General features: G+C 46.3%; 1 protein-coding gene across 1 annotated transcript in view; it reads right to left on the bottom strand.

Annotated features, from left to right (window-relative positions):
- Positions 1 to 1,435: 1,435 nt before the first annotated feature.
- CCZ1 (CCZ1 homolog, vacuolar protein trafficking and biogenesis associated) overlaps positions 1,436 to 25,439 on the bottom strand; it is a 33,516-nt gene continuing 9,512 nt past the window's right edge. Inside the window, exons 8-15 of the mRNA XM_027042239.2 lie at positions 21,479 to 21,560; positions 19,462 to 19,523; positions 19,092 to 19,203; positions 12,976 to 13,009; positions 12,221 to 12,338; positions 3,680 to 3,838; positions 2,844 to 2,971; positions 1,436 to 1,786 (exon numbers count right to left, since the gene is read on the bottom strand). Of these exons, the coding sequence (XP_026898040.1) occupies positions 1,731 to 1,786; positions 2,844 to 2,971; positions 3,680 to 3,838; positions 12,221 to 12,338; positions 12,976 to 13,009; positions 19,092 to 19,203; positions 19,462 to 19,523; positions 21,479 to 21,560 (751 nt within the window). The 3' untranslated portion in view covers positions 1,436 to 1,730. The remainder of the gene's footprint in view (positions 1,787 to 2,843; positions 2,972 to 3,679; positions 3,839 to 12,220; positions 12,339 to 12,975; positions 13,010 to 19,091; positions 19,204 to 19,461; positions 19,524 to 21,478; positions 21,561 to 25,439) is intronic.

The following is a 25,439-nucleotide window of genomic DNA, read 5'->3' as shown; positions in this document are numbered from 1 at the left end:
GACTGGAATCATGAGCAATATTAAGAACAGAATTTAAAGGAAACACCTGAATAGGGATAAAACTAGAAATAATGATAAAAGGACCAACAACAAAAAGATGCATGATTCCTCAGCATCTTACATACTAGCCTTGCAAAAGCTAAAGGATTACAGAGAAGAAACAGATCAAAAAGACAGTTATTTAGGGGGGATATAGATATTTTTAGCAAGCAAACTAAAAAGTTTGAACACACAAGAATGCAACAGAGGATAAACACGGACTATGTTTTATAGTCAAAAGTACAACTTTAAAGGATGTATTTCCAGATGATGATGTAATTATGCTGCAATTACTAAGTCAGCAATGAACACTCAACACAGGAAGCCTGTCGCTGGAAACTAATAAAACACCACCTCAAGTAGCTCATGGGTTAAGAATGATTTGTGATTTCATAACCGAAAACGTACATTACGTAAGACACGAGAGCGACAAGAGTACTCCAGGTGGACGAGAAGTCATCCGTCCTCCGCCCTGACAGCAGGCTCATGCGGGCTGCCTGAGGGCCAACAGTGAGGAGCCCTGCCTGGACCTGGGGTGGTACCAGTTTTCCCAGACCGTGCCTGGCTAGCTTCTGCCCAAACTGGGATGTCGAGACTACCAACAGGTTAACTTAGGTAAAATCCAGGGGTGCCTGGGTGGTTTAGTCAGTTAAGCGTCCGACTTTGGTTCAGGTCATGATCTCACAGTTCATGAGTTCAAGCCCTGCATCAGGCTCTCTGCCTGAGAGCTCAGAGCCTGGAGTGAGTATTTTAAAAATTAATTAAAAAACCCTTGGCTCAGAGCTTGGCATAGTGCCGGGCAAGAAATAGGATCTCTGGGGGCGCCTGGCTGGCTCAGTTGGTTAAGCTTCCGACTTCAGCTCGGTCATGATCTCACAGTTCGTGAGTTCGAGCCCCGCGTCGGGCTCTGTGCTGACAGCTTGGAGCCTGGAGCCTGCTTCGGATTCTGTGTCTTCCCTCCCTCTCTGCCCCTCCCCGGCTGGCGCTCTGTCGCTAAGATAAATAAACATTAAAAAAAAATTTTTTTTTAATTAAATCCAGCCAGACTACATCTCAGCTGTGAAGACACAGGCAGTTGTGACCCCTCAGGGTTCTACAGGACACATGCAGAACGCTTTATGTTTAGACCATGGCTGGGGCACTTTCGTGAAGTTCTATTATACGTGGTCTAAAAATCACATCAGTACTCAAGAGAAAAACCAAGGTCTAGCAATTACTTTGGGCAAATGCCTCAGAGTTCGCCCCTGCAGGTCTAGTGACCGTGGGGGGGGGGGAGAGGGGCGAATTCTGGGAGCTCTAGCAGCTCTAGAAAATCCCCAAGGATGATCCACAGCCAGCGCCCACTGGGCGGAGTGCTCTACAAACAGCAGGCGCGAGACTCCAAGCAAAACCAGAATTTTAAAAACCTTAACAATTTATTAGTCTTATTTCCCAGTAAAATATTCACATAATGTCAAAAGAATGGAATGATGGGAGATGTAGCCGACTGCCTTTAATTATTTCCACATAAATATGTAAAATCTAAAAACCCCAGGGGATCATCAGACTGAGTAGAAATTTGATTCTTCAAAGCAAGTATTGCTTTACTATTGTCATTAATTCAGTCAATAATATGACCGAGAACCTGCAGTGGTAAACAGAATGCCTGCGGAGTTGTTTTTTTAAAAGATGTCCCGGCGAGCCGTTATCCGTCAATCCAGGAAGAATATGTTATTGAACTGCGTCGCACAAAGTTTCTTCACCTCTTCTGCAAAAGACAGAAACAGGGAGTGAGAAACAGAGGTTTTCACTGGAAAGGTTCTATGACACAGACTGGTCCCTTAAACTCTTCTGGAATACAGCTGCCAGCAAATGGCCGCATTTGCAGACCTTCAGTCTCAGGCCTGGGCAAGAAACGTTCATGAGTCAAGACAATGGGGAGAAAAAGCCTACTGTCCCTGGGACCTCAGTGCCGTGTCACAGCCACAGGCCGCTCCTCCGGGCCCGGGAAGTGCACACCCAGCCCCACAAGCGCCTGAGACACCCACAGGCTGGGGGCTGCAGCCCAAGTCTAAAATGTTGGGTGCCATGCCCCAGAAACCCTAGCTGCCACCCGGGCCGTAGTTCAAGTGCTCCGCGGAGGCGGCGCCATCGTGACACCACTCAATTCCCACTGCCCCCGGGGCCGCGTTTCCTGCGGTTTCTAACGCGCACGAGTCTCACTAGAGGCACCGATGGGAGAGACGAACCGTGTCCCAGCAGACACGTGCGGAGAATGAAACCTCAAACCTCACTGTTGTCCATGCGGCGCTCTCCCAAACGTCCCACTCCTTGCTCCAGGCCGTATGCGGTGCAGCAAGGGAGTGGAGGCCGTGAAGGGGACACGCTCCCCCCTCCGCCAGCGCAAAGAGCTGTGAGGATCAGCCAAGGCCGGTGCTGGAACAATGCGCGCACGGGGGCCTGGAAGCTGCCAGTGAACCGGCCCGCCCTGCCACGGGGTGGGTCTTCGTCACCAGGGATCAGAGTGGACATCTGTATACACACTGTATGAAGCCACAGGATTTTTTTTTTTTCTTTTAGCATTACAGAAAATCATTTCCTTTGGCCGGTGCCAAGTTTCCGAAACACAGGGACATTTTCCACAGGAAACGTGAAAACTTTTTCAAGGAACTTTTTCAAGGAACTGTGCTTCTGGAGAACACAGGATGGACCAAAGGACGGTTTCCTTTGACATCAACAGCCGTGTCTCCTCTCTAGCGGGTTTCCGACCACAGTGAAAGGACAGACAGCGGCGAAGTTCTGCACCACGCCCAGCTTCTATTTACCATTTACTTCGATCAGGTTTGCATTTTTTTGATTCAGGATAACATACAGCTCCCGCTGGTCAGACTTCTTCCCGACCACCCAGTAGTCGCTCATTGCTTTTACGATGATCTCCTCGTCTTCATCCACTCTGCAAGACAAGGGTTCCAACAGGCAAGAGTGTGTTAGCTGTTTAGCTGCAGCGTGAGCGACACACACTCTCACGAGAAACTGGAAACTAGGGGCGCCTGGGTGGCTTAGTTCACGGAGCGTCGACTCTTGATTTTGGATCAGGTCATGATCTCACGGTATGGTTTGTGACACCGAGCCCCGCATCAGGCTCTGTGCTCTCGGCTGATTCTCCCTCTCAAACATTAAAAAACTAAAGCAAAAACCTTTGAAGAAAAACAAAAGAAACCAGAAACTAGCCATCTGAAAAGTCTGGGGAGTCCCGTGCAAGTGGCCAGTGACCCGGGGGCCTCCTCTACTCTGTTCGCAAGTGGGGCCCTCTGCAGCGGCTCTGGGCCACTCGGCTTCGATGAGGATTCCTTCAGCACCTCTTCTCCCGTTAGAAAGAGGACACCTCGGGGCGCCTGGGTGGCTCAGTCGGTTAAGCGTCTGACTTCGGCTCAGGTCGTGATCTCATAGTCCGTGAGTTCGAGCTCCGCATCGGGCTCTGTGCTGACAGCTCAGAGCCTGCAGCCTGCTTCAGATTGTGTCTCCCTCTCTCTCTGACCCTCCCCCATTCATGCTCTGTCTCTGTCTCAAAAATAAATAAACGTTAAAAAAAAAAAAATTAATAAAAAAAAGGGGGACACCTAATCTGAGAAGTCCGAATTTGAGAAGTTGTTTGAATTACCTGGTAAAGTCACTGTTGATGTCACCCAGAATCTTCATCAAATCCGGATGCACAGATGTGAGTGACACACTAGGGGTTTTCCTCATGTGAATTGTACTTTTCTCTGCTAAATTCATATGGTTGAAGTAGATAAACTTAAACTGGGGCTCTTTCTCAGACCTGTGAAAACATGTCATCAAAATGGTAACGTTCTCAAAGAATAATTCTCCAAACGATACAACCACATTGTTAAAACCTTAAATCCGTGTAGCTACGTAAGGCCTTATATTTTCGACGTCTGGGCCTTCAAATCAAGAATCTCAGTGAAGACGTAACAGGCTCTTCGTTCCCTAGTAACTTATTTCAGATCCATGAGGTATTCAATAGGATGGAATTTTCCAGAAAGCTGAAGCTTAGCTTTTGAAAAACCAGTACTGTAACCACTTTGCAATAACAGTGCTTTGGAAATGGCAATCACTTGATTATTTGCTGCATTTTGAATTTTTGGAAATAAATGCAAACTCAATACAGGCCATCTGTCTTCTAGCAGAGGGGTCAGCAAACAGATTAGTGGCCCTGGGACCAAATGTGGCCTTTTTTTTTTTTAAATCAAGTTTTATTGCAACGTGGCCATCCCCGTATGTTCGGGTATTGTCTATGGCCACTTTCTGCAACATATACAGCCGAAAGAATCTGAAATATGTATTATTTGGCCCTGTGCAGAAGTTGTTTGCTGACCTGTTTTAGGAGAATGACAGCTCATTTATCTCCGTCCTGGGGGGTGAACGTGCCGTGCCCCCTGTGTTTAATCTGCCACAGAACTGAAGTTGGCTAGTCTGAGTCACAAAGCTCTCATCACCCTAAATGGAGACCATTCTAAGGCGTTTGAGGCGCTTCTGCTGAACAGTGATGAATATTTTCATTGGAATACACCTTATTATTTGGAATGGCTGGACAATGCTACTCCGCCGCCTCCCGGGTCAGAGGCCGGACCCCTCGGGGAACCACTCCGATGGCCAGGCCACAGCTCCCGGGGCCTCCCACCCTCCCTCTCACTGCACCCTTACTTAAGTGACGCTCGGGGGTCTGGGGACAGCCTGAGCAGCCCTGCCACTGGAGGGGGCTCAGAAGCCTTCTCTGCTTACTTCAGGGTTAGCAGCCATGTTCTGGTGGGCTGAGGGTGCCGGAAATCCGACCTCCGGAAAAGTGGGTTACTACTGTAATACTTTACATCTAGGCAAAGAAAGAATGTGGATGGCTTAGTTTCCAGGAAAATGAAAAGAGAATTCTTACAAAACCAGAATATGTTTTCAGTAGGCCCCTAAGACTAAGAACAGCAAGTATAACCCCAAGAAAAACTGGAAAGATGAAACGTTTAAGATGCTTGGCCAGAGCTGTGAATTCAGTTGTCTGAGTAGACAAACTTCCACCCAACCCTGATCGGGCCTGCAGTTCCGGTCTTCTAACCCCAAAACCCTCTCTGTGGCCCCCCTCTTACCCTCATTCAGAATGTGTAAAATGCCTTCTTAGAAGATCTAAATTCTTTCTTTGGTACCCCTCATGGAGATTTACGTTAGCAAATGTTGTTCAGTGGTGAAGACAGGGGCCAATGTGGCCTCTTTCCACCGCCTTCCACGAAGAGAACACAGAGAAACAGAAAAACTGCTACTTGCCCTTTCACCATTAACTTGCGCCGCTGAAGAAGGAGAGGCCCACTCACAGTGAAAACAGGACAATGTCCACCCTACAGGCTTCTTAGCTACATCCAAAGCACCATGTGACCAACGGTGAGCTGGTTTGGAAGGAGCAGCCACGGTCACCTGGTATCTTTTCCCAAGAGCTAACACGGACGCCCCTTAAACACCCAAAGCATGTTTCCCCCTAAACACAGAAACACAAATTTCTTGCCGCCTTAAAAAAGAACACACTGCATACGGTTAATGACATCAATGTAAAACACACTGAACCCGGGGAAATACTACAGAATTCTTGCTGACGGTTTGTTAGGAGGTTAGGCTGACAAGACGGGAGCACAGTAATGACAGCCTCAAAGAACACGGGAAGGTGGGGCCTGCCTTAAGTGGTTGTATTCTACGCTGAGTGTCCGCTAATTTTTTTAAAAAAGATTTTCTGTTTTCTGTCTGCCCTCTGCCCCTTTCTTCTACTACTGGTAGAAAACCCAAGTAGCTGTGATTGGCAGGGTCACAGGGACGTTTCCCATGAGTAAACGGCGTCAGTTTTAGGAGACGTTTAAGGACCAGGTACGTGAACACCTAGCCAAACCTCAGAGGCGTGCCAGGGAAGGTCACTGCAGGCTCTGAACCAAGGGAGGAGGTCAGCAGATGTCCAGCAGGTGTTTGACCACTTGCAGCGTTTCCCTGGGGACGTCAACAGCTGGCTGGGGCCCCGAGACCATCTGGTGGCTTGACCTGTTCTGGGCCTCGTTCCAGGTGGCTAAGGTTTGCCAGACGCACGGTTTCTAAGTGAGGATGGCCATTCCACACTTAACAAACCAAACAAAAAGGGAAGATTCCAAATTGACTGATATGGATATTGTAAGAAGGAAAACTGGTCTTCATGTGGGAGTTACATGTTACAGCTATTGCTTCTCTGCGTGTCCAGGGGGATTAGGAAGGGAGGCACAGCTGAGCCCTTGGACTATGCCCATGAACCATGCCCTGGAAGGAAGGCTTTCCTGCCCTCGCTCCCCCGGCACCACCTCTGCACGCCCGCCAGGCCAACCCACCGCCCTCGCCTTCTTCCTGCCTGTCATCCCATCCCGGATCTCATCGTTACCAATGTTCAGTCCACGGCTGCACTCCTCACTTCTTGTAGAAAGCCTAACGTCCTCACCTCCGGAGCAACTGGGTTGAGATCCCCCCTACAAATTCATTCAAAAAGACTGATGAAAAGGATTATAAAAATTGCCCACAGCTATGAGGGCAGCCTTTTTAAAGTAGGCTTTGCGCTCAGTGCAGAGCCCAACGTGGGGCTTGAAATCACGACCCTGAGATCAAGAGTTGGAAGCTTACCTGACTGCACCATCCAGGTGCCCCAAGGGTCTCCTTTCCTAATACCTCTGTACTTCGCCCTCCTCACACCTTTTCAAATTCAGTATCACAACTAGCCAGTGAAGAGACATATGCAAAATAGAAACGAACATCTCAGACTCAGCAGTCTCAATTTGGGGGAAAACTTAAGTTAGAGCGCTGCCTCTAGTCCTTAAAAATTCCAGGTGAAATGGATGAAAGACCTAAATGTGAGACAGAAAACCATCAAAACCCTAGAGGAGAAAACAGGCGACAACCTCTCTGACCTCAGCCGCAACAATTTTTTGCTTGACACGTCTCCAAAGGCAAGGGAATTAAAAGCAAAAATGAACTACTGGGACTTCATCAAGATAAAAAGCTTCTGCAATGCAAAGGGCATTAAACGGCAACTAACGGAACGGGAAAAGATATTTGCAAATGACATTTGGAACAAAGGGCTAGTATCCAAAATCTATCAAGAGCCCACCAAACTCCACACCCGAAAAACAAATAATCCAGTGAAGAAATGGGCAGAAAACATGAATAGACACTTCTCTAAAGAAGACATCCGGATGGCCAACAGGCACATGAAAAGATGCTCAATGTCACTCCTCATCAGGGAAATACAAATCAAAACCACACTGAGATACCACCTCACGCCAGTCAGAGTGGCTAAAATGAACAAATCAGGAGACTATAGATGCTGGCGAGGATGTGGAGAAACAGGGACCCTCTTGCACTGCTGGTGGGAATGCAAACTGGTGCAGCCACTCTGGAGAATAGTGTGGAGGTTCCTCAAAAAAATAAAAATAGATCTACCCTATGACCCAGCAATAGCGCTACTGGGAATTTACCCAAGGGACACAGGAGTGCTGATGCACAGGGGCACATGTACCCCCAATGTTTACAGCAGCACTTTCAACAATAGCCAAATTATGGGAAGAGCCTAAACGTAAATGTCCCTTGACTGATGAATAGATGAGTAAGATGTGGTTTATATATATTATGCATGTTTATATATACAGTGGAATACTACTTGGCAATGAGAAAGCATGAAATCCTGCCATTTGTAGCAATGTGGATGGAACTGGAAGGTGTTATGCTGAGTGAAATTAAGTCCATCAGAGAAAGAAAGATACCGTATGTTTTCACTCACACGTGGATCCTGAGAAACTTAACAGAAGACCATGGGGGATGGGAATGGGGAAAAATAGTTATAAACAGAGAGGGAAGAAGGCAAACATCAAAGACTCTTAAATACAGAAAACAAACTGAGGGTAGACAGCAGGGAGGGGGGAATGGGTGATGGGCACTGAGGAGGGCACTTGCTGGGATGAGCACTGGGTGCTGTATGGGAAGCGATGAACCACGGGAATCTACTCCCAAAACCAAGAGCACACTGTACACGCTGTATGTTAGCCAATTTCATAATAAACTATATTTTTAAAAAAATTCCAGGTGAATTAGATGGAGACACAGAAGATAAAACCATAAAAGCCCCTGAGATAAAAATGGTACATTCTTAGGCTACTGGGGTGGAAAATCACAAGCATGACAGTGAAAACAGAAACCTAGAGGGAACGACTAATAAAAATGACTACGTATAAACCCCAAACATATTATGACAAACAGTAAAACCAAAGTTAGAAAAACACGTATGATATGACCGAAGGGTATTACGTTAAGAGCACTGACGTAGAAGAAAGGATACGAAGCACTTCAGTGAGAAGAGCCAATGGACCCAGACTGGCAATTTGTGGAAGAGACAGAACCACCAACCTCGGCGTCACCTATCAGGCATCAAGACATGACACGGAGAACTAGGGCTGTAGCCCCTGTGGGAGGGGACTCACACTGTCACTATGCATTCCCTGTGCCCCAGACCTCCACTCCAGGGACAGGTCCTAAGAGGATGGGTAGATGTCTGCACCAGACTGTTTAATGCAGAACCATGTTAATGCTAACAGCCAGAGGCAGACTGCCCGTCGACTGGAACAGCGACTACACAGACAGAACACAAACAAACTATCCAAGTAAGTACCGTGAAGCCACGGAGCAGAATAGGCAGATCCGTATTTGTTGGTTTAAAATGATGTTCATGCCACATCGTTTTTACAAGCTACAGATCTACAGCATGATCTATTTTTAAAAACCCAACAGTAAAGGGGCATCTGGGTGGCTCAGTCAGTTGACCGTCCAACTCTTGGTTTTGGCTCAGGTCATGATCTCGTGGTTTGTGGGATCGAGCCCCCCTTTGGGCTCTGTGCTGACAGCATGGAGCCTGCTTGGGATTCTCTCTCTCAAAATAAATAAACAAACATTTTTAAAAAACCCATCAGTGAAGAACACTATATATACCACTGTTTACGTATGTGTATGTACAAGTCTAAAAAGATACAATATTTACACTTTTGAATTTAAAAATACGGCCACGGGGAGCCTGGGTGGCTCAGTCGGTTGAGCATCCGACTTCAGCTCAGGTCATGATCTCACAGTCCGTGAGTTTGAGACCCGCGTCGGGCTCTGTGCTGACAGCTCGGAGCCTGGAGCCTGCTTCAGATTCTGCGTCTCCCTCTCCCTCTGCCCCTCCCCTGCTCACGCTCTGTCTCTCTCAATAATAAATAAATGCTAATAAATAAATAAATAAATAAAATTAAAAAAAATAAGGACATAAATTACTCTCAAAAAAAGAAAAGGTTTAAAATAATTGAACTCTAAGTACTTGAGTAGAAAAAAGTTGAGGCATCATACAATAGAAACCAAAGACCAAACAAACCCACTTCATGCCATTCTGTAAAGGAGTGACCTCAATTTCACAAGGAACATTAAAAGCCGTAGCTTATGTGTAGGGATTCGACATTAAATATTACGCCCTGAGCTGGCCCTACGGGTGCTGTCCAGTGGGGGTGGGGCTGAGACAACAGGCGGGCACGGAGGCCCTGGCGCTGACCTGTCCTGCCGAGCGCAGCAGCCCCCCACCTCTCAGCAACTGTCTGGAGGGGCTGACGTGGGGGTCTCTTGCCTCCCTCAGGCCTCCCTCCCATTTCTCTGGGACGTGTCTCCCAGGTCCTGGGACTGGCATGTAAAACGGTTTGATCTGGGTCAGGAGGATTTCCAGGAGAAAAGCACAGTATCTTTTGTACTCAAAAACATTTCCCTCTAGTCAGCTGATACTTATGGTTTGGCAAGTGAGAGCCGCTTACATATAAAATATCAGATGCATCCTTAAGGTCAACTTAAAAAAAAAATTTTTTTTTTACGCTTATTTTTGAGAGAGAGAGAGGGAGAGCACAAGCAGGGGAGGCGAAGAGAGAGTGAGACAGAGGATCCGAAGCGGGTTCTGAGCTGACGGCAGAGAGCCCAATGCGGGGCTCAAACTTAGGAACCCGGGAGTCGAGAGATCACAACCTGAGCCGAAGTCGGACGCTTAGCCGACTGAGCCACCCAGGTGCCCCAAAATTGTTTTCGAAGTCAAAAACAATACGCCTCTGAGTCCCTGTGCTTCGGCACACCCTTAAATTGTATGCTTTACCATCAAGTCTTCCAGGCGCCCCACCTTTCAGGGACTGCTGAGGCTACACAGTGGTTCTGGTAACTGTCAGAAACCGTCCTCCGTGACAGATGGAGCTGTGCCAAACCATACACGGCAAAGTGTTAACCGTGGAATCTACGTGGGGGCTGTGTGTTCACGGAGTCATTTTTCCACCTTCCTATATCTGGGAATTTTCCTAATAAAATATCAGAGAGAAAACTGTTTCTAATGAAAATAGATAAGTAGATAATATCCAAGGCCCTGTCCTTTCTTGAAACTGTATCAATTTGGGAAAAAAAATCTTCCTTCCTTTAGCCCTTAAAAATTCCAGGTGAATTAAAGATCGAAACACAGAAGATAAAACCATGAAAGTTCTGGAGATAAAAGTGGCAGTTTTTTGGGGTTTTTTAGTTTATGTTTTAAGAGAGAGCAACAGAGGGCAGAGAGAGAGGGAGAGGGGGAGGGAGGGGGAGGGAGGGAGAGAGGGAGAGGGGGGTGGAGAGAGAGAGAGAGAGAGAGAGAGAGAGAGAGAGAGAGAGAGAGAATATCCCAAGCAGGCTCCACACTGTCAGCACACAGCCCCCACGTGAAACTCAAATTCATCAACCATGAGATCGTGACTTGAGCCGAAATCGAAAGTTGGACTCTTAACCAACTGAGCCACCCAGGTGCCCCCCACAAATGGCATGTTTTTACAATACTGGGGTGGAAAGCCTCAGATATGACACTCAAGATAGAAATCTAATGGAAATGACTAATAAAATGAACTACATATAAATCTCCAATTGTATATTATAAAACCCAGCAAAACCAAAGTTAAAAAAGGGAAAAATGGGTGTGATTTCCGTACAACCCTGAGGGCAGTGGGACAGAAGGTGCCTGACAGCAGGACCACCTCCCACGTCTGTCACCGAGTTACTGCACATACGGCACGTGGGAAGCACAGGCAGACGTGCCCAGCAGTGTCCCCGGGTCTTGGGGAAGCAGGGAGCTTCACTTTCCCTCGCTCCACTCAACAGTTCGTCCTCGCACGGTACCAAACACATCTGACTCCTGCTTCCTTCAGAAAAGACCATCTGGCAGTTTCGTGGTGACAACCTTAGACGACGAAGCAGCACTGAAAGACGGAGCGGGCAGGTGGGCTCACTTCTCGGCTTTATCTTTTCTCACGCCCAGTAAGCTGCGGCCGGGAACAATCCACACACAGACACGCAGCCCACGCACACCTCCACCTGCACCCTGCCTGGGACCTCTCCACAGGCTGATGCTTACGTAAGACCACACCCAGCAGGACATCACCGTAAACACAGGTTATACGTAAATTCACATGTTAGTAACTTCTCAAAATACGGACACCCATATGAAGAGGGCTTTTATTTCTCAAAGTACTTCCCCTGTGCTCACTTCATCTTTCCAGCAATCTGACCTTACACTAAGAGAGGAGGAGGAGGTTCAAGGACTCTCCAGTGTTCTCAGAACCAACGGGAGTTTAACGTGAGTCTCCCGATACTCGAGCGAGGGCCCTGCAAGGCACGAGACTCAGGCCCAGCGCCCTAAGGGCCCACATCACACCTACCTTCACCCCACACATTTCTGCACAAGAGGCAAAGTGCTTTCTGTCCCCAAGAGGCAGAACCCTGCTGGTTACCACTGCCAGTGTGAATTTCACAACTGGGCTGGTCAAGGGGGATGTGAGGGGTCCTCACGAGGTCCAGCCCACAGGCACAGCCAACACACCGAACCCCGTAGTTTATGCCACAGTCAGGGGACAGTTGAGGGAACGTGTCCACAGAAGACTCAGCCCCACCCCCCCTCGTGGAGGAGAAAAACTCAGGAACAGTTCTCCAGGGAGCTTTTCAGACAGGAGTGAACCACACATTTTTTCTCTGGATTCAGAAAAAACACCGTTGATAATACCATCCATATTCTTATATAAAAACTACCCTTATTCTTCCCAAACCAGTTAAGTGCTAGAAAGTAAACACGAAGCAAAGTACAAACCCAGACATTCTTTTGTTGATGTTAAACTGCTCACAAATGTCAGATGCCAGCACTGTGAGCTGGGGCCCAACAATGCTGTCCAGTCTTCGGCAAAAATCCAACGTGGGCTGTACAGAGGCTAACGAGTAATTTAAAAAATAGTGTTATAATTCTTTGCGTTGAAAAGGTCAATATTCATCTAACTGTCTTAATTATAGTATTCCAATGAATACGTTTCTGATCTGGAAAATCAAACAATTAGATGACTGGATTCCCCCCCCCCCCCCCAAACAAGAGAAAAAGAACAGTCAAAATCAGTTATATTTAAGGAGAGAAAGAGTCAAAGACTTGTCTCACTGTGAGTATCGATTTAAGCACACCCTGTGGGGCTGGCTGTAAATGGGTGGCCTACCCCAAGTAGGCCTAAGAAGGTCAAATAAACACGACGTGGCTCTCACAGGCCAGGTGCCGTCTGGTGCTTTACCAACATTACCTCACTGAATCCCCAAAGCCCCCTTTGCAAAAGGTCCTCTTGTGATATTTCACAGGCAGGGAGGCACAGAAAGGTGCCCAGGGCCAGCTGTTAGGAAGCAGGGAGGCTAGGATGTTAAATATATGAATGAGAGCTCATCACCACGGCAGAGATCACAGAGGTGAGCCATGCTCACAAGGGCCTCTGTGACGGCATGGTTATTGTTTAGGAAGAGGACACGGCAAATTGTAAAGAGAAAAGGCTTATCTACTCAGGCTCAAGTCAGATACAGGTGGGTACCTACCATCAATCATAAAGCACACGGCTGCACTCATGGCCTGGGAAGAGAAAACAAGCCAAAGATTACAAAATGGCACCAAAAAGGTCTCTGATAACCAAACGCAGTGGCCCTGCCTGAATTTGCAATTAAATCACCTTTTTTCTTTTTTTTTGGTCAACTGGAGAGATGTGGACACGGAGTGCCTATCGGGGATGCTAAGGAAGTGTCGTTGATTCTGTCAGCTGTGCTGGTGGTTATGTGAAAACAGACGCCTTTATTAGAGCCAACTGAAGCCTTTATGAGTGAAATGACATGATCTAACATGCTCTAGCAAAAAACACACAGAGGAAACAGATGAGAGATTAGCATGCCATTCATTCAATCAAGCTGTGTGATGGGCGCCTGGGGATTCATTATTCCAGTGTCTCTCTATTTTTGCGTATGTTTGAGAATTTTCACGAACAGTCAAAAAACCCCTAGCAAATGAATGTCTCCTTGTCTCCCTTCTGATCACAGCAAACGTTACAGTTACGACGTTGGCTGCAGGAGCCAGACCAGGAATCAACCCAAAATGTTTCCATTTCTCAGTATACGGAGTATACACAGTACACAGAACCTACGGCTTCATGGGAAAAAGCCAAAGAGATCCTCCGGAGGCCTGCTCCTCTAGGCAGCCACTTCTGACCGTTTTAAATACCAAGGCTCTACCACTGTGACCTTCAGATGCCACACTGATTCCCTACTCGTACCATGACACAAGTGACCCTTCATCAGCCTTCCTCTTCTTCCCTGTCGTTCGGAGCCACTCCAGTTTGTCCACTGGCCACCTTATGGTCCCAAATGGCCCATTTCTCACACCACAGCTCCAGGCATGAGCTCCTAGATTGCCATTTACCATTTTAAAAGTTCATTTGGGGCGGAGGGTGAGCATGAGCCGAGAAGGGGCAGACAGAGACGGAGAATCCCAAGCAGGATTCATGTTGCCAGCACAGAGCCTGACACGGGACTCAATCTCATGAACCATTAGATCATGACCTGAGCTGAAGTCTGATGCTTAACCGACTGAACCACCCAGGCGCCTGGATTGCTGCTTTTTAAACGAGGACACTTAACCTTCCCCCGTCTCTGCACCCCTCTCCACATCCACTTCCCCACCTCCAGCAGCTGTGACTTTATTTTCACACACTCACACTTGAGAACGTCTGCACTACTTTGTAACTGAATCACAATTATCACCTGCCTATAAACAGGCTGCAAAACTGGGGGCTCACAGGCGAGTTCCATCCAATGGGTGTTTCTTCCTGGGTAATTCTGACTTCGATGCCAACTAGTTTTCTACCAAAATTCCACCATCCAGCCTCTCCTGAAATATCAGCCAACCTGGGACCACTAGCTGTGCATTTCCAAGGTGCTACCTAGCGGACGTGAGTGGCCGCTGGCCTCCTTGCGACACGTACGACTCTGTTTCACAGAACCCTCCATCCTGAAGCCCCGTTCACTTCAGGGCTAATGGGACCCATCTGCAGGGTCCCTGCGGGGATGCGCATGTGTGACCCCTCATGGGCTGACTTTTTAAAAGTGCCTTTCAAGACTCCGTTTAAAAACCTGAACTTTGACTACACAGAAAAGCACAGAGAATGGCACGATGAACCCAACAGACCATCACTTTCCCAACAACTATCAGCTGACGGACTGTCCTGCCCACCTCCCCGCCTGCCACATGTTCATGTCAGACACCACATCAGTTACTCCAGACACAGACCAGTAGCTATCTACAGAGGACCAGGACTCGGGAGCACATTCAAAATGGCAGCATGAGGAAGTCCACACTCTCTCTTCAAACACCATAATTGGAGGAAATTATAAAAAACAGTAATTTAAATTTCCAGAGGGAAACTGTTCTAAGGGCAAACGGCAAATGGAGGTCTGTTTCTTCAAGAAAATCTGAGTCCGAGTATTAACTTCAGAACCGTCAACACATATACTAAAAAGAAGAAAGATCTCAAATCAAGAACTTCAACCTCCATCCTCAGATTTTGGAAAAAAGAAGAGCAAAGTAAACCTAAAGCAAGCAGAAGAAGAGAATGAAGATTAGAGCAGAAATAAATGAAATAGAGAGTAGAAAAATAATAGGAAAAATACCAAAAGTTGGTTCTCTGAAAAGATGAGCAAAACTGAAAAACCTTCAGCTAGATCAGCTAGACCAAGTGAAAAGGTGTAAACCACTAAACAAGCAATTGAAGAGGGGACATCACTACTGACTTATAGGGGAAAATAAGATTTTTAAGGCTTTAAAACTATGAAACATTCTATGTGAACCAACTGAAAAACAAGCAACATGAACAGATTCCTAGTAGGACATAAGCAACTGAAACAGACTCAAGAAGAAAGACAATAAAACCTGTAACAAGTACAGAGGCTAATAATTTTAAAACTTCCAACAAAGAAAAGCCCAGATGTAGATGGTCTACCGTGACCAAATACTCAAAGAACCAACAGTAGTTTTTCACAAAGTCTTCCAAAAAACAGGAGAGGAGGAAACACTTCCCAGCTTATCCGGAGGCCAATTCTACCCTGATAGCAAGCAAAGCCAGACGACGATTCAAAAGGAAAGAAAACCCACAGGCCAACATCCCTTCGGGCCCTGAGCCCACCCGGCATCAGTGGACCTCTGGAGGCCAGTGACTCTGGCGGTCAGCTGAATATGCGTGGCCAACGCCCATTAAACACTCTGGACATTGAGGCCCATCAAGCTTCCCTGGATGACAATTCTGCACACACATCACACGTCACTGCTGGCAGTAACAGGCCCTGCGCTGTCTGCACGGTTCCACCGCGAGAGGACAACTGGAAGCCAGTGCCTCCTGGATCCTGCCCCGTGTACCTCCTCCCCGGGCTGTCCTTCACCCATACTCCTTTGCTGTCATTAACTTTAACTGGGAGTGCACCGGCCACTCCGGGTCCTGTGAGTGCCTCTAGCGAACTCCTGGCCTGACGGTGGTCCTGGGGGCTCCTGAGCCAGCAGTGTGTGTCCCAAGTGACGGTGGTCCTGGGGACCCCTGCACTGTGCGGTTAGAAACGACTGAACTGAATACATTAAAGAGGCAAACTATATGGTATGTGAAGTACAACTTGATAAAGCTGTTTTGAGGAAAAGAGAACACCGTGAAGTAACTGTGATGTCCTCTCACCACATTTAAAATTCTATCTATTGATTTGACTCTAAAAATGGAAATCCAATAAGAGACTGTACCAGGGTATTTCTTCCATTAGGGTTCAAAGTCATTATCCCGAGTCACTCAGAGGAGAACGATTTTAAGTGTGACAGAGAGGCGGGCCCTTCCCTACCCCTGTATGCCACACTTCACTTCGGTTCATTTTCAGACACATCTGTTTGTGTGTCTTCCCTGGAATTCTCTCCTTCTGGACCCCTCCTTATGACACCCAACAATTAATCAAATCTCTTAGTCCTGCTAGGTCATGAACTCAACACCTTTTTGTTCTGGAGCCCCTGTACCCAGGACAGAGCCCCCTTTCCTCTGACTGAAGGAAGGACACATGGGGTAACCTTCCTGAAACTTTGCATGTTTAAGAACATCCTTCTTCGATGTCATTCGTGATGGATAGTTTGGCTCAGCAAAGAATTCTACACTGAAAACCATTTTCTCTCAGAACTTCTCAAATGACCTGATTTTCCTTCTGGAAGCTTCTATGATCTTTATACTTCTGAAACTGCCCATTGTATGGGTAGAAATATGTCTTTTTGGTTCACCATGCAAGACATTCAGTGGGCCTTTTCGGTCCAGCAAATGTGTACCTCTTAAGCAAGAGGTGTCTCCATAATCACTTTGCTGCTCTCCTCTCCTCCACATTGTGAATCACATGCTGAAATCCTCCTCTCCCATTGTTCTTCTGTATTTTCATCTCATATCCTTTCATCTCATGCTCCAGGCAAGACAATTCATCTTTAACCCTTACAATGAAGTTCTGTCAAAAATTGTAATTTTGCGGGACAGGGGCTGAAAAGGTTGTTGTTTAATGGGTACAGAATTTGTGTTGAAGGAAAGTTCCGGAAACGGTGATGATGGCTGCACAACAGCGTGAATGTAGTGACGTCACTGAGCTGTACACTTAAAGATGGTTAAAACGGCGGAGTACCTGGGTAGCCGAGTCGGTTAAGTGTCCGACTACTGATTTTGGCTGAGGTCATGATCTCACAAGTTTGAGACCAAGCCCCACATCAGGCTCCGTGCTAAGCATGGAGACTGCCTGGCATTCTCTCTCTCCCTCTCTCTCTTTCTCTCTGCCCCTCCCTGGCTCACACTTTCTCTCTCAAAATAGACATTAAAAGGAAGAGGGTTAAAATGGCAAATTTCATGCCACGTCCATCTTGCTCCAGTCAATACGCTTAGGAACTGTATTTTCAGTTAAGCCTAGTTCACGCTCGTTCACAACGCTCACCCGGACTCTTTTGTGTCTTCCTGGTTCTATTTTATAGATACGCTTCTCTAATCTCTGGACGCAAACTTTTTCAAGTTCTCTCTGTTCCCAGAGTCATTTTTGTTTCTCTCAGGACCTACAGTTTTGTTTTTCCAAACATGCTGAAGGATGAGGGAGTGCGTGGCCAAGCACGGAGGGGGGCTTTGCTCTGGGGACAGGACGAGGGCAGCAGTCACACGGGTGCCTGGGGACGCCACATGCTCCCAGGTGCTCACACCCACACCGGCCACTCTAGGGCTCCCTGGATCGTTCTTCTTTAAAAGGACCCTCGACTTTCACCCGGGGATAGGTGTCAGCTGCCTGTGTGCAAGCACAGGAAAAGGGGTGGCTGGCCGATTTATACACATTTCACCTACTCCCCTTCTTTCCAAGCTCACGTCCCCCTCCCGACTCCTCAGGTGTCCCCCCAAGCCGGGAGCTTCTCTGGGCTTCTGGGGGGCGGGTAGGCTCTTGCCCAAGCACACTCCCTCCACTCATGTCCTCGGCCAGACTTCCTCCACCAGCATCACACTTACACCCCCTTTCTGCCTTCCAGGGAGAGACAGCCCCCTCGTGCTCTGATGTGCACTCCTCCCTGCGCTCTTACAACATCATTTCTAGGCCTTTACAAGTTGAAACATAATTGTACTCTCAGGTGGGGAAGAAGATAAACATACATGCTTAGCTTTCTTTCTTGAACCAAAACCACCTTTAAAAAAATCCAGCTTCTGGGGCACCTGGGTGGCTCAGTCGGTTAAGCGTCCGACTTCGGCTCAGGTCACGATCTCGCGGTCCGTGAGTTCGAGCCCCGCGTTGGGCTCTGTGCTGACAGCTCAGAGCCTGGAGCCTGTTTCGGATTCTGTGTCTCCCTCTCTCTGCGACCCTCCCCCGTTCACGCTCTGTCTCTCTCTGTCTCAAAAATAAATAAAATAAACTTAAAAAAAAATCCAGCTTCTAATAATGGGGCACCTGGGTGGCTCAGCTGGTTAAGCTTCCGACTCTTGATTTCAGCTCAGGTCATGATCTTGCAGTTCATCGGTTCGAGCCCTGCATCGTGCTCTGCGCTGACAGGACAGAGCGAGCCTGCTGGGGAATTCTCTTTCTCCCCCGCTCTCCTTAGCCCTCCCCCGCTCTCTCGCATGCGCTCACTCTCTTTCTCTCGCTCTCTCTCATAACAAAGAAATGAACTTAAAAAAAACAAAAAAAACAACCTAACAAGATGATACCCTGAAACAAACGGACACTAAGGTTATAGAATCAGCAAGTCCTCAGCTTTCAAATCCGCAAAAGCAGAATTCACTGAGGCGTAGCCAGGCCCACACCAGAAGGCACCGGACTACGAGGTAACACAACCTTCGGTGGCCTCTGGTTTATGAGCGCCCGGGGCTTCAAACCCTGGTGAGTCAGAACAGTATTTGAATACAGATACAGTATCTGTCACTCTGATTCTTTCGCTAATAACAAAAGTACTGAAAAGGAGCTGAAAATCAGCCCACTGTTCCAGAGGAGCACTCACTGTGAGTCATACGGTGATTAGAACTCTCAACTTTCGTTCCGAGAAACAACGAAGAGGTATGTACGTGCACACACTTGTGTACACATGCAAGAAGGATTTACTTTTCACGTTAATCTGTGACACTGGAGGGAAAAACAGTTGTTACCTTATAAACAATTAAATGCAGGGCTTCATACGTGTCGTCCGTATTTACAAAAATCTTGGGGAATCTGCATTTTGCTTCTGGATCATTAAGGTTCAAGGGTCCAGTAAGAAATCTGCAAAGTAAGCACGGAAATGACTCCATTCAATTAGGCAAAGTACAAACAGGAATATATTCCTACTTAATATATATTCATTTTGGGGGGAAGACACCAAATCAGAATACGATAAAGTTTTAACTCACTGGAGACATCAACTTCCTTTGCTGATTATTGCCAATAAACAGCACAAAGGTAATTCAGTGTTGATGATCTTATCTTTACCAAAAGAGATCATAAAATCTAATACTGTTTTTCAGAGAACACAAGTTTTACCTTCCATAATGTTGAAGATTTCCTGGCATCTCTGTCCTTATTGGAGAATCTCTTCCCGCCAACTGTAAACAGATACAATGTTTAGAAATGACTTCTTAGATATTCCTACTGTTAAAGCTTTGAAAACAGCACTCATATCTACTAGTTGGCTCCAGACCATTTTTCTGTTATCATTCTCTCCTCTTATCCCACCAAAAAGAGACAGGAAGGATTACAGAGGGAAAGAAGGCACTGATATGAAGCCGAACCATCATAACTTGATCATAACCTCAACTCCATACACTGACTTAGTTCCTTTTATGCCAATAACCAGAATCTCCCACGGGGTTAACAGACGCTAGGCGATGACCACCTCATAGGACCCCTAGAGAGAACACACTCTTCCTATCTCCTGGTCGTGGAAACTCAAGTTAGCACAAGTTCACCAACGCACACAGGTCCTACATGGCAGAGCCAGGCATTGACCGCAAGCCTCTGTGACATCAAAGCCCCTGCCTCGGCCAGGACATCACGCCCCCTCGTGGATCTGGATGTGGAGCATGGAGCACACTTCTGACATTCTTTCTCTGAAGATGTACTGCTTTCAACACACATAGGAAAAGGAAAAAAATTCCAAGTCGTGTTAGCTAAAACCTGTTACTCTAAAAAGTTTTGACATTCTTTCAGTCTATATAAAGTTTTAGCATAGAGGTCCCCTCCCCAAAGATTGAAAAACATTCTAAATGCAACAGTAAAAACATAGCTCCAACTCTCCCACGTGCGGTGGTCATGAGACAAGACCTCATGCATCCACACTCACGTTGCCACGTTGTATATTGTGGCTTCCTATTTTGTAAGCCTGGCTCCTTGGACTTGTCATCAAGCACCAGAGTTCCCTGTTGCAGCAGTGGCACGGTCACACGTGGAAAAGCCTCCCGACGGTGTGCATGTAAGCAGGTAATTTAGCATCAGGCAGACCCTGAGATCAAGTCCTGGCCCTGCCACTTCCTAGCTAGTGACCCCGGGCACATCACCAAAGCCCCCTTAAGCCAGAGTATCCGACGTGTAAGATGGGCCTCAGGACGCCAGGAGATCGTTCACGTTTGCTGGTCGCTCGGTTCGGTGTCTGGTATGTGGTACGTTCTCAAGAAACACGAGTCACTGCACTCAAACCGCCTGGAAAGGGACTAGGTACAGGACTAGGTCCTTCTTGGAACCTTCCTTTCAATTTCTTCTTCTTTTCCTTTTTTCTTAAGTAAGCTTCACAACACGGGGCTAGAACTCGCGACTCTGACATCGAGAGCTGAGCGGATATTGAGTGGGACGCTGAACCGACTGAGCCCCCCGGGGGCCTATCAATTTCCTACCAAAGTCATGTTCTTCCTGTTGTTTAACTCACAGTCTTAAACGGAGGGAGGGCAAGGAGAGGGCAAGCACATATATGCACCTGAGCCAAAATGGTTTCTGGGCTTCAAGTATTTTTCATCTTCAACCCGAGGAGGGCTGCAGAAGGGCACTCTGGGGAGAAGGCTGCAGCATTACTTACTGGTCTCTGCATAAAACTGGGAAGTACGGCACCACAGTGGAGAAGCCAGGCAGGCAACAGAACATCCACTCAATGACACCTCACATTTGTAATGACAAGGCTACAGTATTAACCTTTGTTCTGTCAAAGATCCTGGGCGTTTTCAAGTTCCCAGAACCCTACCTAAAATCCCAGCTTTTCCTCTGCTCGATGAATTGCTCCTCTTAAGAACAGACCTTTCTACTGCATTTGAACCTAACAAAACCAAGAGGTGGCATATGTGGTTTTCTGGGCTAATGAAAACACAACCAAATACTTATCATACCAGCAACGTAAAATACAGATCAGAACTGCCCCACCCACCACCGCGTTACTCCGCCCTCCTCCCCAGCCCCCCAGCCTGGGCGCGCAGGTGTGCGGGGGTGTGTGCGTGTGTATACATACAGGATACACACACATAGAGACGGGGGTGGGTTGGGGGGGCGGGGGAGAGAGACTAGTACCCGGCCATACCTCAGGTTCAATATGCCTTGGAAATAGAGATGTGGTGAGGTATTTGTATAAAATTCTCATGTCATCTTGCTCTAACCCACTCCTGAAACATCAGAAAAGCACGGTGTTAAAAGCCTGGAACTGGTCTTCCGTCTTCCTATGGCTCTGATTGTAACAGAGCTCCTCTTTTCCTCGTTTCCATTTTATCAAGATGCCGTCTCTTTATCAAGTTCCAGAAGGGAACGGACTCAACTAGTCTGGCCCCGGCAGTGATCCTGACCTGGCGAAGGCTACTATTGCGTCATCTTGTACTCTACGTGCCATTTTAACAAAAAGCCACCAGTCTGATTTGATGGGACTTGATTCTCTCCTTGAATCCCATGGAGGATTCTTCAGGGAGCATGAATGACCACAACGCTCCACTTTGGGCCGCCGATTTCCCTCCGCTTTCTAGACCATGCGGAAATGCATATGCCATCGCCCAGCCTCCCGGCAAATACTGGCATGCTGTAGACGGGGGATGTGCTCCCGCCGGGTCTCAGAAACATACGAGGATTTTAATTCTATGATTTCCGTGTAGGCAGAAAGGAGCAAGAGAAAGAGAGAAACTTTCAGGCAGCTCTCATCTGACATGAGGCGAGAATAAGCATGTGGAAACGGGTGCGGAGACACTAGCAGGCATCAGGCCCTGTCTGAAATCATGTGTCTAGGTAGGGGTATAAACAGACGATGAGGAGTCTGTCTGGGGTTTTTTCTCTTCAAGAGAACAGAAAAAAAAAAAAAAAAAAAAAAAATCCTGCACTAAGATCCAACTCTATATAAATCAAGCCTCTACAGCACATTCCAGAGGCTTGCTCTGCTTTTCCCAGAAAGACCATCTGTTAGAAAAATCTGGCTTGTCCTGGCAAATACATGCTGTTCCCTTACTGAGACTGTTCCGAGGCTGTCTCACCTTTTCCTCTTCCTATGCCACCCTCTTCTTTCCAGGTTCAATTTTCACAAGGTCTGGTCCACAGCTGAAAGTGTAAGGGGGCTCTGGCCCCTTAAGCAGGTTTGTTCTGTTTTCCACCAAGCAGAACCTTTAAGGTTTGTCCTAGGACAACCCTAACTCTCCAACTCTCACGCAGCCAAACGAGGCAGACCAAATTTCCAAATCAAACGTGTGAAGTCACCTACTCTTTCGTTTTGCAGAAAAACAAAAAAAACTCAGGTAAGGAGAGAGAAAGAGAAAAAGGAAAACAAAACAGATTCTGGATATTACTATCCTTTCAAGAGAGGAGTCAGAAGTGCTGGTGGGGCAGGGTCGTCGACGGTCAAGTAGAAGAGATCATCACGTGAAGTACTACATTCTGGGCCATTTCTAGCACTGCCAGTAACAGCAGCTACTGGGCCCATCTGGCCACTGAACACTTGAAATGTGGCTGGTTGCGGTAAGTGCTAAAATACACGCTAGAGTTTTAAGATTTAGCACCAAAAAAAAAAAAAAAAGTCATTAATAATTTATGTTTTTACAAGTTGAAATAAATAACCTTAGAAATACTGGGCTAAAATATTAATTTCACCAGTCTTTTTTTTTTTTTTTTCAACATAGCTACTGGGAAACTTAAAATAATACACGTGGTTTGACCCCTATTCATTCTGGATGGTGCTATTCTAGACCACAGGGCGCAAAGTAGAAAAAACCCTGTAAGAAGAAATGGAAGAAAACACTACTTAACTGCTTCTTACGTGTGCCACGTTAGGGCTTGGTTTTTATCACTTAAGACTCAATGCTAGGCACTAAATACTTTGGTGGTGGTTTTCTGGATTGAAAACTTAAAAAGAAAAATACTGAGTTGCAGCCAGCTGTCCCAAGCACAAAACCCGAAGCAGACAATTCCTGCTTTGCCTGCACTAAGGCCTGCCCTAGTGGTAGGATCTCCGTTAGCAACCCTCTCTCCAGTGTTTGCCACCCAGCCCTTCTTCTGCTCCCCTAAGAAATAAAACGCAACATACAAATACAGATACAAAAATAAATGAAGCAGTAATGCATTATAATTATAGAGGATGTTACTACTGGGGAACAGGTTTTAGGAAAAAAAATAACAGTTAAAAAAAAATCAAAAAGTTCCTTCCTTAACACAAATAAGCAAACAGATAATACATAAAGCAAAAAATTCCTGCACTGGCAGGTCCAAATGATTCAGGATTCTATCAATGGCTCACATCAAACAGGAAACAGACCGCTCATGTTCAGACGTAAAGGTGTTCCTTCAAAGTCTCTCAAATATAGTTATTTAATATGAATAATTAAAAAAAATTAAAGTCTGTTTATTTTGAGAGAGAGACAAAGAGAACATGAGTGGGAGAGGATCGAAGAGAGAGAGGGAGAGAGAGAATCCCAAGCAGGCTCAATGCTGTCAGCAATGAGCCCAACACAGGGCTTGATCTCACGAACCGTGAGATCATGACCTGAGCCAAAATCAAGAGGTGGACGCTTAACCGACTGAGCCACTCAGGCATCCCATTATAATTTTTTTTCTTAAAAAAAAACAAACAAAACAAACAAAAAAACACAAACTTTTCTTCAGCTTTAATGTCAACTGATCCACTTGTGTGCAATGCAAAATCCTTTCCATCAGGATCAGTTTAGTCTACGATACGGACTACATTACTGTCGCGTATTAAATGTAAAATAATCTAGTCCAGATTATGCTCAACTTTGATTAACTTAAGTATCTAAAGCAGTTATTCATAAAAGCATTAACCTCGGGAAACTAAATCCATTCACTAAAAAGAAAATACTCTCAAAAAATAGGCCAAGGGGGGGTGCCTGGGTGGCTCAGTTGGTCAGACGACCGACTTCAGCTATGGTCATGATCTTGCAGTTTTTGAATTAGAGCCCCACATCGGGCTCCGTGCTGACAGCTCAGAGCCTGGAGCCTAATTCAGATTCTGTGTCTCCCCCTCTCTCTACCCCTCCCCTGCTCACACTCTGGGTCTCTCTGTCTCTCAATAATAAATACACATTAAAAAAATCTTTTTTAATAAAAAAAAAAAAAAAACAGGCCAAGAAAAAGCAAAATAAAACAAAACAGGCCAAGAACTCTGGACAAGAAAGCCGAATGACCTCCTACCAAAGAGCAGTAATGTCGAATGCTATCATGGCCCCTGTAAAACCAAATCCATCCATGAAATGCAACACAGTTCAAACAGAAGAGATTTTCTACTAACCATTTGCTTTGAGCTCACAACCAACATTTACTGAGCACATAGAGTGTACCAGGTTCTGGCCATGTCCTGGAACAGACAGATATTTCTACCCTCAATCAGTTAATTTCAAAACAATACAGTAAGTAGCAAACCAAAACCATCAATACATTAAAAAAATCATATGCCGCGATCAAATGGGATTTATTCTCAGAATGCAAGGGTGGTTCGATGTTCATGAAACAATCAATGTGATGCAGCACATCAATAAGAGAAAGGATAAAACCCATATAAACATTTCAATAGATGCAAAAAAAAAAAATTCGACAAAGTACAATATCCATTCATGACAAAAACCCTCTGCAAAGTAGGCCTGGAAGGAATATACCTCAACATAATAAAGGCCATATATGAAAAACTCACAGCAAACACCACAGTTAAAAGGGGAAACATTGAGGGCTTTTCCCCAAAGATCAGGACCAAGACAAGCATGCCTATCCTCACCACTTTTACTCAACATCGAACTAGAAGTCCTAGCCACAGTAATCAGACAACAGAAAAAATAAAAAGGCATCCAAATTGGTAAGGAGGAAGTAAACCTGTCACGATTTGCAAATGACACGATACTCTGTATAAAAACCTCTAAAGACTCCACCAAAAAACTGCTAGAACCGACAAATAAATTCAGTACACTTGCATACTAAATCAATGCACACAAATCTGTCGCATTTCCATACACTAGTAACGAAGCAGAAGGTGAAATTAAGAAAACAATCCTATTTACACTGCACTA

This window comes from Acinonyx jubatus, chromosome E3 (genome assembly GCF_027475565.1).
Source record: "Acinonyx jubatus isolate Ajub_Pintada_27869175 chromosome E3, VMU_Ajub_asm_v1.0, whole genome shotgun sequence".
Classification (NCBI taxonomy): Eukaryota; Metazoa; Chordata; class Mammalia; order Carnivora; family Felidae; genus Acinonyx; species Acinonyx jubatus.
This window is presented reverse-complemented; position numbering and strand designations above follow the sequence as displayed.